General features: G+C 61.8%; 1 protein-coding gene across 1 annotated transcript in view; it reads left to right on the forward strand.

Moving 5' to 3' along the window:
- The first annotated feature begins 204 nt into the window (after positions 1-204).
- LOC102888291 (tubulin beta-2 chain) overlaps positions 205-12,742 on the forward strand; it is a 13,282-nt gene continuing 744 nt past the window's right edge. Inside the window, exons 1-5 of the mRNA XM_025040803.1 lie at positions 205-2,982; positions 6,066-6,171; positions 11,116-11,224; positions 11,586-11,696; positions 12,411-12,733. Of these exons, the coding sequence (XP_024896571.1) occupies positions 2,009-2,982; positions 6,066-6,171; positions 11,116-11,224; positions 11,586-11,696; positions 12,411-12,733 (1,623 nt within the window). The 5' untranslated portion in view covers positions 205-2,008. The remainder of the gene's footprint in view (positions 2,983-6,065; positions 6,172-11,115; positions 11,225-11,585; positions 11,697-12,410; positions 12,734-12,742) is intronic.

The raw sequence follows: 12,742 nt of genomic DNA on the forward strand, positions 1-12,742 counted from the left end.
CGTGGTGCCCGTCGCTTTCTCGCCGTCAATTTCTCCCAGGGGCGTAGATGGCGAGTGACACAGTTGGCCTCAGTACTAGCTGTGCTGCCATTAGACCCTGACCAGCCGTGAAGCTGACTTTCCCCAGCTCAGCCGTGCCTGCCGCCTCCGCTGTCTCCCTCGCCAGAGTCCCCACCAGGCGGACCCGGACCCGTGAGAAGCAGAAGCTGGTCCCCTGCCAAAGGCTGCCCAGTTCTTACGCCCTTTGAAGTCTCAGGCTGGGGGTGGAGCACTGGCCACCTCAAAGGCCCCATTTACGGAGCTGGGACGCTGAGGACACGGAGCTGGGGGCAGGGCACTGCTGGCCGGGCAGACGCTCCGTGGGCCCAGGGCCAGGTGTGGCCCTGGGGCTGGCAGGCCGCCGTGGGCCCTCAGGCGTGTGTGGCTGCTCCCCGGGGGGTTCTCCTGGGGGGTTCTCCTGCCCTCTCCCGTGGTGCGTGTGCTGAGCACAGCCAGGAACAGGCAGACAGGACCAGCCATTTGGAAAGTGGTTTGGTCGAATCTACTCAAACTGAAGGTCTGACCCTGACATCCCACTCCTCGGTGTCACCCCGCAGGGACATGATCCTGGGCCCACTCTGCAGCTCCAAGGACGTCTCAGTGCAGAGGGGAGGGCACGAAGCCCGTCCGGGTTAGGGAGCTTGGAGCAGGGCCAGACAGCGCCGAGGTGTCTGGCGCAGTGGCTGTGTGACCTGAACAATCGCGTGCGGCTCGGCCTCTCGTTCAGATTGGGGCGCCCACCAGCTGCATGTTTACAGAGTACGTGCCTCTGTGCACGGCACACGTCACAACAGGGAGCTCCAAGCACGTGGGCGTCAGAGGTGCCTGGTGTGGATGGGTGGGTGCCGATGGTGCTCACACACGCGGGCCCTCGGGCCACCAGGCAGTAGCTGTGGAGAGAATGGCCTTCGGCAGGGATGTCACAGGCACCAACACTTTTCAAAGGAGGCCTCCCTCAGGCCCTGCGCCTGCCTTGTGGCCTCGTTGTCCCCACCTGTCAACAGGAAGACAAGTCCCTTCCCTCACCCTAGGCCTTCAGAGGAGGATCTGTGGTTGGCAGACGCATCTTCAGTGAGGAAGTGCGGGAGGCTCCATGGGGCACGGGGCCGTGGGCCCCCCCGACCATGCTCCCACAGCGTCAGGTCCCACAGAGGAAGTGGGGCCGGCAGGGAAGAGGGTGTCTATGTCCCTGCCATCCTCCACGATGACCAAGAGCACCTTTCCTGCACCCTTTGGCCACTCAGCGAAATGACCGGGGACATGACTGCCCCTCAGTGAACATCTCACACGGGGTGGGGGTCAGGGTTAGGGTTGGGGATGGCCAGTCAACAGTTAGTGGCAATTCCTGAGGCGGAGCGGCATCAGACAGGCGTTGGGGAACGGGAGGGCTTCAAGGAAGAGGCGGTGTTTGCTGTGGGCCTGGAGGGGGTAGAAGGCTTGGGGACAGGTCCAGGACACCCCACATGCAAACACCTGGAGCAGAGGCCCGACTGGGGGCGCTGGTGGGCGGAGCGCAGGCGGCTGGCAGGCCACGGTGGCTCTGGGCATAAGGAGATGTCCCTGTGCTCCGGGTCGGAGGCCCTGGGTGTCCTTGGCGCCACCTGGCCGGGCGCTCCCAGGCACACGCCCATCATGTGGCCGCCCTCTGGAGGAGGGGCCCCGTGGACGACTTTAATGCTGTGCGGAAGGGCTCCATTCTTCCTGCTGCAGCCCTCCCTGGCCCGGGCAGGCAGGAGGCAGAGAAGTGGGTGGCCCTGGCTGGCTGCCCGTTCAGGGAAAGGCAGGAAAGGAGCTGCGGGCCCTGAGAGTTGGCGCTGCGGAGCTCGGAGTCCTGGCTGGGAGGGGACCAGCCTCTGGTGGAGAAGCTTAGGCCTCTGCAGCTGGTCCATGCCGGGGCCGACACTGGTCCAGCCGGGGAGAGGGTAAGTGTGAAGGTGGCACCATGAGCTGAGCGGAGCCCCCTGAAGGAATGACCCTGCTACCTGGCAGGACAACGCCAATGCAGGGTCCCCGGAGGAAGCTGCTGGCCACCCTCAACGCCACCCCCCCAGCCATCCCCTACCTCGGGCCAGCCGCCAACTTGACGGGGCCCCGGTGCCTGGAGGTGTTCGTTCCTGACGGGCTCTTCCTCAGCCTGGGACTGCTGAGCCTGGTGGAGAACGTGCTGGTGGTGACGGCCATCGCCAAGAACCGCAACCTGCACTCGCCCATGTACTTTCTCATCTGCTGCCTGGCCGTGTCCGACCTGCTGGTGAGCGCGAGCAACGTGCTGGAGACGGCCGTCATGCTGCTGCTGGAGGCGGGCGCCCTGCCCGCCCGGGCCGCTGCGGTGCAGCAGCTGGGCACCGTCATCGACGTGCTCACCTGCGGCTCCATGGTGTCCAGCCTCTGCTTCCTGGGTGCCATCGCGGTGGACCGCTACATCTCCATCTTCTATGCACTGCGCTACCACAGCATCGTGACGCTGCCCCGGCTGTGGCGGGCCATCGCAGCCATCTGGGTGGCCAGCGTCGCCTGCAGCACTGTCTTCATCGCCTACTATGACCACATGGCCGTCCCACTTTGTCTCGTCGGCTTCTTCGTGGCCATGCTGGCACTCATGGCGGTGCTGTATGCCCACATGCTCGCCCGGGCTTGCCAGCAGGCCCGCAGCATCGCGCGGCTCCACAAGAGACAGCACCCCACCCACCAGGGCTTCGGCCTCAAGGGCGCTGCCACCTTCACCATCCTGCTGGGCGTGTCCCTCCTCTGCTGGGGCCCCTTCTTCTTGCACCTCGCACTCATCGCCCTCTGTCCTCAGCACCCCACCTGTGGCTGCATCTTCAAGAACTTCGACCTCTTCCTGGCCCTCGTCATCTGCAACGCCATCGTCGACCCCCTCATCTATGCCTTCCGCAGCCAGGAGCTCCGGAAGACGCTCCAGGAGGTGCTGCTGTGCTCCTGGTGAGGGGTGGCCGGGGTGCCCGGCAGAGGGAGGTGGTGCTATCACATGGCCCCGTTCCTGTGTGACTGGGGAGTGACTTGCCACAGAGGCCAGGCTAGGTGACCTCAGAAGGTGCGGACGCAGAGGCCCTCGAGGCCAGAGAGGAATAAGCATGGATGTCCAGGAACAAGGGTGAGGAGTCGGGGCTGGGAAACAGTGGGCCACAGGTACCCAGGCTGCTGGACACTGCCCATGCCAGGAGTGCCCCACCTCTGCCCCAGGCCAGGCCAGGGCCTACCGGCACCTACTGGGACGTGGACAAGAGCCATGAGGAACACTGCGGACATGGCCTCAGGAGAAGGGACTCTGACCAGCAAGACCGAGCCTCACAGGAAGCAGCAGGGCCTAGCCTCGGGCAGAGGGATGTGTCCGCAGGAGCATGGTGACCGAGAGCTGTTTTTTTGTACCACATGCGACAGCAGCCAGCGCTGGCCAGAGCCTGCTCAGGTCAAGCAAAGGCCCTGGGCCTGTCCCAGTGACCAGTACCCAGGGTGTCAGGGCAGCAGGCGGTCTGGTAAATGCCGTGCTTGGGGCAGCCTCCTTGCTCTCGGCTCCCTTCCAGTTGCTTGAAGCTTGAGGGTGGAGGATCAGGGGAGGGGCTTAGGGGTGGGACCGATGAGTGGGGAGAAGTAAGTCCCAGAGACCAGGGCTGGCCTGCCGGGTGAGGGAACCATGCCCCAAAGGACCCAGGGGCCCGAGGCCCCGCCGAGGGGAGCATGTGCCGACCAGGGGCACCTGCTCTGACCCTGTGCTTCCACCTTGTCTCAGACCCAGCCCCGGGCAGCTAGAGTGAGGAGCAGCTGGGACAGTCGCCTCCGTGGTGACGAGGCTCAGCTCTCTTCCTTTCGCATGGAGTCAGGCCAGAGTAGGACCCCGTGAGCCTCCTGCAGAGTCTGAAGTTTTATTTCGCAGCGAAGTATTGGGCGAAAGCGAAGGAGAGATGAACGCGGAAAACAGCGCTGGCTCTTGGGACCCTGCATTGGACCCCAGCTCCTCCCAGAGGAGCATCTAAATAAATCCTGGCTCGTTTCATTGACAAACAAAAAGACTCAGATGCTGTCCAGGCTGTCCTCAGCTGCAGAAGCAGCAGCACCACCCTGACCCCATGTGTGACCTTGGCCCTCTGGAGGGGCCCAAGGGGCGGGATGGGTCGGGGGCTGGGTTCTTGCTCACCCAGCTCTGTCTTCCTGGAAGGGGTCAGTGCTCAGTCCACCCAGTAGGTATTTGAGGCCAGGCCTCCCAGATGGGGAGAAGCTGTCCAGTGGCTGCAGGGGTACCCATGTCCAAGCCCCGGGGGAGGGCGGCTGGGGTGGACCGTGCTGCCTGCTACTGGGCCCTCGGGTCCTCCCTCTGCTGCAACCCGACGCCTCTCACAGAGCTTCTTCCACAGACACTGAGAATTCAGTCACCCCTTCTGGATGGGCTCAGTGAGGGCAGCAGCCTCTCCAAGGTAGTTTTAGTCCTGCCTGCAGCTCAGCCCCTGGCCAGTCCTCCAGCTCTGCCCCAGCCAGTGCCCCGTCCAAACTGGCAGCTCCAGCCCCAACTGCCGGCCTTGGGGCTGGAGCTGGTTCCCGGCAGGGTCAGCCTTTGCTGGGAGACAGGATGGTGAGTCAGCCTTGAGCCTGCACCAGAGCCCTCTCGGCTTGGAGGGGAAGCTGCCTGGCCTGATGCCATTCTGATGGGTCCCGCTGACAGGGTGCCGCAAAGCTGCTGCTTTTGCTCAGACAGGGAGGCGCTGCTGGCTCTAGGGAAGAGCCGAATGTTCACCAAGAATCCCCCGATTGGGGGAGGGGGGACAGGGAGGAGCCCCAAGTGGCAGGAAGCCAACCACAGAAAGCCACATCATGGACACACTGTGGAGGAGGGGCTTCTATGGAGAACAAAAGACCCATTTCTATCTGGACTTGCCAAACTGGGGAGCTTCAGGAGGAGAGAGGCACACATGCAGCCCCCCTGCGCCAGCCCAATGCCGAGCACACGCTGGACACACGTGCCCACTGCCGCGGACTGCCCTCCCTGGAGGACGGCATTACTGAAACATCCGAAGGGCCTCATTGTCAGGTGGCTTGCGCTAACACCTGACCCCACGAGAGCGCCAGGCCGCAGGAGAGCATGTGCAGCACACCGTCTGCTCATCGACTTCCCACCCTCCCTCCTCTTCCCACCAGTGGACTCTCCCAGTCTTTCCCGCAAACCCCACCTTGTACACACATCGTCTTCCCGCACGGCCCCCACCTTGGCCTCACTTAGACCAAGACTCCAGACGTACACGTGACATCAGAGAGTAAGACAGAAACCAGGGCACACCATCCCCGACCCTGTCGGTCCCTCACCTGGCTGTGTCATTATGACAATTCCCGACATCAATAGTCACTGAGCAGAACAAAGTCCACTTGGAATCTAGGGGCGGCGCCCTGGGGGGGGCAGGTGACGCCCCCACTGCAGAGGACAGTGAACCTCAGAGCTGCCATGGTCACTGGCCACCGCCCTCCCGGACGCACAGCCCGCCAGATGCTCCCAGTGCCTGCTGCCGCCTTTTCTCGCATGTGCCACCCCTGAGGGGTCCACCAAGCTCAGAGTACCTCGTCTGTCTGTACCTTCACGCCACAAGACAGGGAGCTGGGAGGCGGCCGTCGCGACTTTTCGGGGTGGGAAGATGGGGTTGGTCCCTAACGAGCGTGGGGAAGAAAGACCCTTTTTGTAAAGCCGAGGAGCGGGACTGGAGAAGGCAGCCAGGGCGGGGTCTGAGAGCCAAGAGGGGCCTCTATTGTCCTCCCTGGAGCCCGGCAGCCCCTCCTTTCGCGTGAGCGGGTGTTGGTTGGGGGGGGGGCGGAGTGCGGGCGGTGGCCAGACCCTGGTGGTGGCGGGAGGAGGCGCAGCATCGCGCGGCGGAGCGGGGATGCGCGGTGCTGATGCTGCAGCGCCCGTGCCGCATTCTGCAGCGGCGCCCCCCGATTGGTCGCGCGCGGTGACGCCACGCAGGGTGCGGCAGGCGGGGCCCAGCCTATAAGAGCCGGCAGCGGGGGCGTCAGACTCTCCGCAGCCAGCCCGGCCGTCCGCGAGTCCCGCACCGCCCGCCACACGCACCGAGCATGAGGGAGATCGTGCACATCCAGGCCGGCCAGTGCGGCAACCAGATCGGGGCCAAGGTGAGGCCGCGCGCCGCACCCACGCGCCGGACCCCGCACCCAGCGCGCCTCCCGCGTCGCCACCCGAGCCGGCCCCCAGGGAGGGAAGCAGGGAGGCGCCGCGCACTCGAGCCGCGCCCGCCACCGCGAAGCCGAGAACAAAGCCCCTGGCCCCCCCTGCCGCTCCCGCCCCCGCCTTTCTCCTGCCCTTGCGGGTCCCGGGGGCCCGCCCGAGCGCAGCGCCAGACCACAGCGCAAGTTCTTCCGCAGCTGCGCCCTCCTCCCCTGGCCGCGGCCGTGCAGCTGGGGCTCTGGTTGGGCGTGGCCCTCTTTGGGGTCGCAACTCAGCCTTGAGCGAGATGGGTGGGGTGGGCAGGTTTGGGTGGGGCTGGCCCCTCAAAGCCATAATGATTCCCTCCGCCGCCCCGCCAGGAACAGGAAGCGCCCCTTGCCCCCAACCGTGCTTCTTGGCCCCACCCTGTGCCTTTGTTGGGGGAAGGGTTGAACTCGGACTGGGTTGACCTTGGTCTAGAACTGGACTGCCCCTCGGCGCAGCCCCACATGGCCAGCCCCCCCCCTCCCCGCGGGTCGCGTTGGACATGGGAACAAAGCTGGGCTCTGGGCATGGAAAGCTCATCACCGCCGCCCCTCCCCTCCGTTGTTAGCCCACCTCACAGATGTCGGGACTGAGGCGGGAAGGGGAAATGGCATGTACCCAAGAAGTGGTGTCACGTCCCCAAGTGCGGGGAGACCGGCCCTTGCCCAAGGTCACACAACAAGTCCCTGCGGACACGCGCGCGGGGCCCAGGTAGGGTGGGTGCGGCGCTGCGGGCCGCGCTTCCTCGGAGCAATGCGCCGCCAGAGGGTAGCTTTGTCAGGACCAAGGCCAGGGACCCTGCGCGGGGGTTGTCGTCCAGCTGGTCCCCAAACCCGGCTAGGAGACAGGGCCTGGAGGGAAAGGGGCCGAGCAAGGCTTCTTCTGGAGGCTGTTGCCGTGGAAACCAGAGAAGAACAAAAAGCTGATTACAGCGGGGCTGGTGCAGCCACGTGGCTGACGTGTAAATTGCAACTTGGGCTCTAGGGTGGAGGCGCCCAGGCTGGGGTCGCGGGAGGCGGTAGCTGGTGACTCTTAATCACGGAAGGGACAGCTGCGCCTGCCCGCGGAAGGGTCTGGGGGAGGGGGAGGCCTGGGGGACGAGGGCCTCAAATCGAATCAGGGCTCCTGGGCCAGTCGCCGACAGCTGCCCTGGCTGGGCGGGAGGGGCCGAGGGCTCATTAATGGCACAGGGGCCAGGCCTGCCCTGAACATCTGCTCCTCGCGGGGTCAGGGTCACGGGGGAGGGAGGGCAGCGCTGAGTCCGCGGGGGCCGGGCGGAGCGGCGCAGTTCCCCGCTCCGGCTGCTCCAACAGTGTCTTCCGCAGAGACCTTTTCCTGCTTCTCAGCGCTGTGACCCTTGGGTGTGTCCATTATTTTTTATTCCTCTCCCGCTGAGTTTTACTCATGTTCATTTTAAAGTTTGGTTTCTGATCCTTTTTTACAATTAAAACAAGAAAGAGGCGGGTCGTGGGAAGGAGAATCGTGTCTCCCTTTTCCAAGCGCAGCCCTTCGCGGTGACTGGTGGGAGGGGCTGAGCGGTTTCCATCAGGCCTCTCTGCCCTGGAACCTTTCCAGAAGGCAAACTTGGGGAAAGTGCTCAGGCCCCCTCCACCTCCAGCCCCTCCAACCTCCCACCCCCGCCCAGCAGCTCGGCCTCCGCCCTGGGCCGGCAGTTGCTTGGCCATTTCTGTTTCCTCGTGCGTGGGGAGGGCACACTTTTCCACCAGCCGCAGCGGGCTGGGCCTGGCACGGGGCTCTGCTTTCCTGCTTACAGGTTGTTGCCTGGTGCCCGGACCAGACTGCCCGCTCTGGGGAGGGGTGGTGGGGGATGCAGGGAGGTTGAGGCCATCGGGGCTAGGAGAGGATACGTCTCTCCTGAGCAGTAGCATGACGGCCTTAATGACTTGCTATAGTGACCACTAGTGTTGAGCGCTGTGCCAGGTGCTTTACTCACGTCACCTCAGCAGGGTGTGGTGAAAGCGAGTGTCGCCTTTCCATCAACAATGAAAAAACTCAGCGCTCCGGGAAGAGGAGGCAGCTGCCTGGACGACAATGAATCTGTGTCTGCGTGGATACAGCGGGATGCGCGGGGTACCCAACACCGCCCAACAGGGGGATGAGTCCGGGGACCCCCTCCTCCCTTAGGGGCAGGCAGGGCCGTCCTGGAGCCTTTGTCTGCGCCCCCACCTCCCGGCCTTAGGGCGGGGTGCGGAGGGGAGGGGCCTGGCCCTGACAGCAGCGGGGGAGGGTTTTCCACGGTGTCCTCCCTCCGCCCCTTGTCCCAGCGCTTTCCCAATGAGTCACCACGGCGCCCTCCCTGTGCAGGGAAGCGGGGAAGGCCATGGGGTCTTGGAGGGGCTTGATGCCCCAGAGTCGGCCCGCCCTCCCTCCGAGAGCCGCTGCACCCTCTTGTCTGTGCCCCTGAGCGGCGAGCGGCAACAGATCAGCACCGCGGACAGCGCCGCGAGCGCAGAGCCTGACCTGCCCCCAAACACCAGACAAAAAACCTGGGGTCTGAAATAGGAGACGTGGTCTGGACCTTGGGGTTCATGGCCATCTGGCAGTTTTCTCATCGGTAGTGATGATCGTAATTATTTCTTATTTACTTTACAAAAAGGTATTGTATTATTTATTAAATGTTACATGATCTGTTTTACTGAGATATCTATTAACTATTTTAAATTATAATTTTTATTAGTTTTAACCACAAAAGCAAGTATTAATATATTCTCCTTCTAAAAACCTGACACTGTGCAGGTCAGGCTAACGTGCCTATTTAACCACCTGCCTCTCTCCGTCGCTGCTCCCACAGGACACGTTTGCTTCCCGCTCGTCCTGTCCCTGCTCTGTGCATGTGAGCCATGCGTCTTTGCAGAAAAGGGCAGCGTCTGTCGTGAGGGTCCCTTTTCTACTCTATGCACCGTTGCTCATTGTGTTTGGGAGACCTCATGTCGGTGGTGGTCTTTTACTGTGCCACGGTACTGCAAAGCATGCTGACTTTTTAAAATTATCTTTTATTTTTATTTAAGTTATCTGTGCTTATGGCTTTGCCAACTGAAATAGCATCTAAGGTCTTTTAGCTCAATGAAGCCCATATTTGCTGAATGCTTTTGTGTGTCAGGCCTCGTGCCAACCACTCGACGTGGGTACCATCATCACGTCTACTTTCCAGATGACAAAGCTGAGGTCCCGAGAGGTGCGGTCACTGTCACACCCTGGCCGGTGCTGGGGTCTGCACCCACTCTGGACCCTCACCTCCTGGAAGGCCATGCCTTCCATAGATGTGTTGGAGACACAGCATTCTCTCCTAGCCCCACACGTGCCATCCCCCCTCTATGGAAGCTGTGGGTGTCCCCAAAGCCAGAGGTTTGGGGTGCCCAGGGCTGTGAGGACCAAAGCCCTGGGCTCACCTTGTGGACAGCCTCAGGGTGAAGGAGGCATGGGGAACCAGGCAGCAGTGGGAAGCTGTGATCAGACCCTAAGTGCCTCAGTGACATTTCTGTGCATTTATTTATTTTTCTACATATAAAATTAACACACACAAAAATAAAACTTACAAGTGACAGAAATGCACAAAACAGGGAAGGAGTCTAGCCCTTAGCCCCCATGTGGCTGAGAGGGGACCTCTAACCTCAGATAAAAGTCTCTGGTGAATTTCCAAGTTTCCTCTATACATTTTATAATAATGACACTGTTTATACTTTTCAGCTTTTTAAGCAATTTTATCTTTAATCTTTTTGTGTGTGTGAAATTAAAACATGCACGTGACAACGAATTCTGAAAGAACCAAAGGCCATACCATGGAAAGACCACGAGCCGGGCCACAGCTGTCAGAAGGCGACCGTGTGTCTGTCGGAGACACCCATATATAGATGAGCATGTGCAGACTGTTCTCTAGCTGCTTTTTAAGTGGGCTGTCTTGTCACGAGCACATGACTTCTGTGGAGGACTTGACACCCATTCATCTTCTGAAAGTCATCCCAACCCTGAGAAGCAAAGGGGAGGGGCACTGGGAAGTCACACAGCTTGTGACCAATGACCTCCTGCCCACATGGGCCAACTGGAAGTGCCTGGGGCAGGGGCAGAGCCCTGCAGCCTTCCCTCCACCCAGGGTGCGTGTCCTTGTGTGGACACATGCGCTAATAACTCCACACAGCAGTCAGCCTCCACCACATGCCATTCGCATGCTGCACAGAGTAACCTAGTTTGTTCTTACAGTGACTGGTTTTTGTCATCAGGCCCATTGGACAGATGAGGACACTGAGGCCCAGAGCATCTTCGGGACCTGCGCAAGGTCACACAGCTGGGAGGGGTGGTCCAGCTCCTCGCGGAGGCCCTGGACTGCCCTTTGCCTGCTGTGGCTGTGGGAGCAGAGCTTGAGGGGTGCTGTGGGTTCCTGCCCGAGGATGGATGAGCAGTGTGGGCAGCAGGAGGCCGTAGGCCCTAGGGTGGTGCCAGCTGAGTGTGGGCAGGCTGGGGAGTGCCGGGCAGAGGGCCACGTGTACCCTGGACTCGTTTCCATCACTTACCTTCTCTGGGCCTCAGTTTCCTCATCTGGAAAGGGAATAATAGGGATCAGCCACAGAGGGTGTTTGCTGCTGACCCTGGCCGGCAAGTGTGCAGCTGGGTCTGCGGGCCTGTGTCGGTTGAGCTTGAACTACTCTGCGGGCTCCGGTGACCGCGGACGTGGATATTTATGACAGTTTTCTCATAAATGACAGGTTGGGGCTCTTCCAAAGTCTCTCAAAGGGACTAGTGCAGGCTTTGGGTGCAAACTCCTGATTTTATACCCAGGGATTCAAGGGCATAGGAGGGCAAGGGCCAGGTGAGGGTCCTGGCCACCTGCTGACCCCTCCCTCCCCCCGCAGTTCTGGGAGGTCATCAGCGATGAGCATGGCATAGACCCCAGCGGCAACTACGTGGGGGACTCCGACCTGCAGCTGGAGCGCATCAGCGTCTACTACAATGAGGCCTCCTGTGAGCCCCCGTCCTGGGCTGCGGGCGGGGCGGGAGGGCGCCTCGATGCTGGGTCCCAGGACCTGCCACTCTGGTGGTGGCTGGCAGGTGTGACTCGAAGCTCACAGAATAAAGACAAGGAACCCCTGTCAGCATGAGATTCAACGTGTGCCGTGGCCATGAGACACGGGCACAGTCCCAGGGAAGGGGCAGGGCTGGGCGGGGGTCCCCGGAAGCCTTGGGCAGAAGCTATTTAGCAGCGGCTGTAAAACGATGTCCATATCGGATATGAGATTTGGTCCTGGCTGGCTGTGGTGTCGGTCCCCATTCTGCACATGGTTCCAACCTCTGTGGCCCACATAACCTGTGCCTCTTCCTTCAGCTCACAAGTATGTGCCACGGGCCATCCTGGTGGACCTGGAGCCCGGCACCATGGACAGTGTTCGGTCTGGGGCCTTCGGACACCTCTTCAGGCCTGACAATTTCATCTTCGGTAAGTGTCCCGTGTTCCACACTGATGGCAGACCCCATACCAACAAGAACAAATGGGCACAGCCGCTGTCGCTGCGACCTCTCAGTGCAGAGGTGACTTTGCGTTCTGCAGTTGGCAGTGGAGGCCCAAAGACAGAAACCAGTACGTGTTTTTAGCAAAACTAGGTGTGAAATGGAGAATTAGGTTGATGGGGTCATTAGGGAGCTGGTGGGACAGAGGCAGGGCCTCCGGAGGAGTGGTCTTCACCAGTACAGCATCGTGATAAGAGGGGAGGTGGTCTTCGTGCCCACGGCTGGTGGCAGGGCCCTGGATGCTCCCACAGCAACAGGAAGAGGGCCTCACCCCACTTCTATCTTCCCAAGCTCAGCACCCCAACCCATGGGCACTGATCCACATCCTGACCCCGAGCTGCAAGGGACTCTGGGGGTTGTAGTTCATGCTTCCGGCGTGGCAGGCCAGAGGGTGGGAGGCGGTGGGGGCGGCCAATCCACTCGCCAAGGACCCTTTCGTGAGGCAGAGTGGGACCTGCAGCCCATGTTCTCAGCTTTTGACCAGAGCCCTTCACGGGGCAGCCAGGCAGCGGGGGCCCCAACACACAGCATGGCTGCCGTAGAGGCCTCGGGGAGCGCGGGAGGGTGTGGGCACCCCACTTTGTAGAGGGCATGCGGGCCAGAGGTCTGACCCTGCCTGTGCCATCTCCCAATCCCCACGCAGGTCAGAGTGGGGCCGGCAACAACTGGGCCAAGGGCCACTACACGGAGGGCGCCGAGCTGGTGGACTCGGTGCTGGACGTGGTGCGCAAGGAGTGTGAGAACTGCGACTGCCTGCAGGGCTTCCAGCTGACCCACTCGCTGGGCGGCGGCACGGGCTCGGGGATGGGCACGCTGCTCATCAGCAAGGTGCGCGAGGAGTACCCCGACCGCATCATGAACACCTTCAGCGTGGTGCCCTCGCCCAAGGTGTCGGACACCGTGGTGGAGCCCTACAACGCCACGCTGTCCATCCACCAGCTGGTGGAGAACACGGACGAGACCTACTGACTCGAC

The sequence above is a fragment of the Pteropus alecto genome, unplaced genomic scaffold (genome assembly GCF_000325575.1).
Source record: "Pteropus alecto unplaced genomic scaffold, ASM32557v1 scaffold89, whole genome shotgun sequence".
Classification (NCBI taxonomy): Eukaryota; Metazoa; Chordata; class Mammalia; order Chiroptera; family Pteropodidae; genus Pteropus; species Pteropus alecto.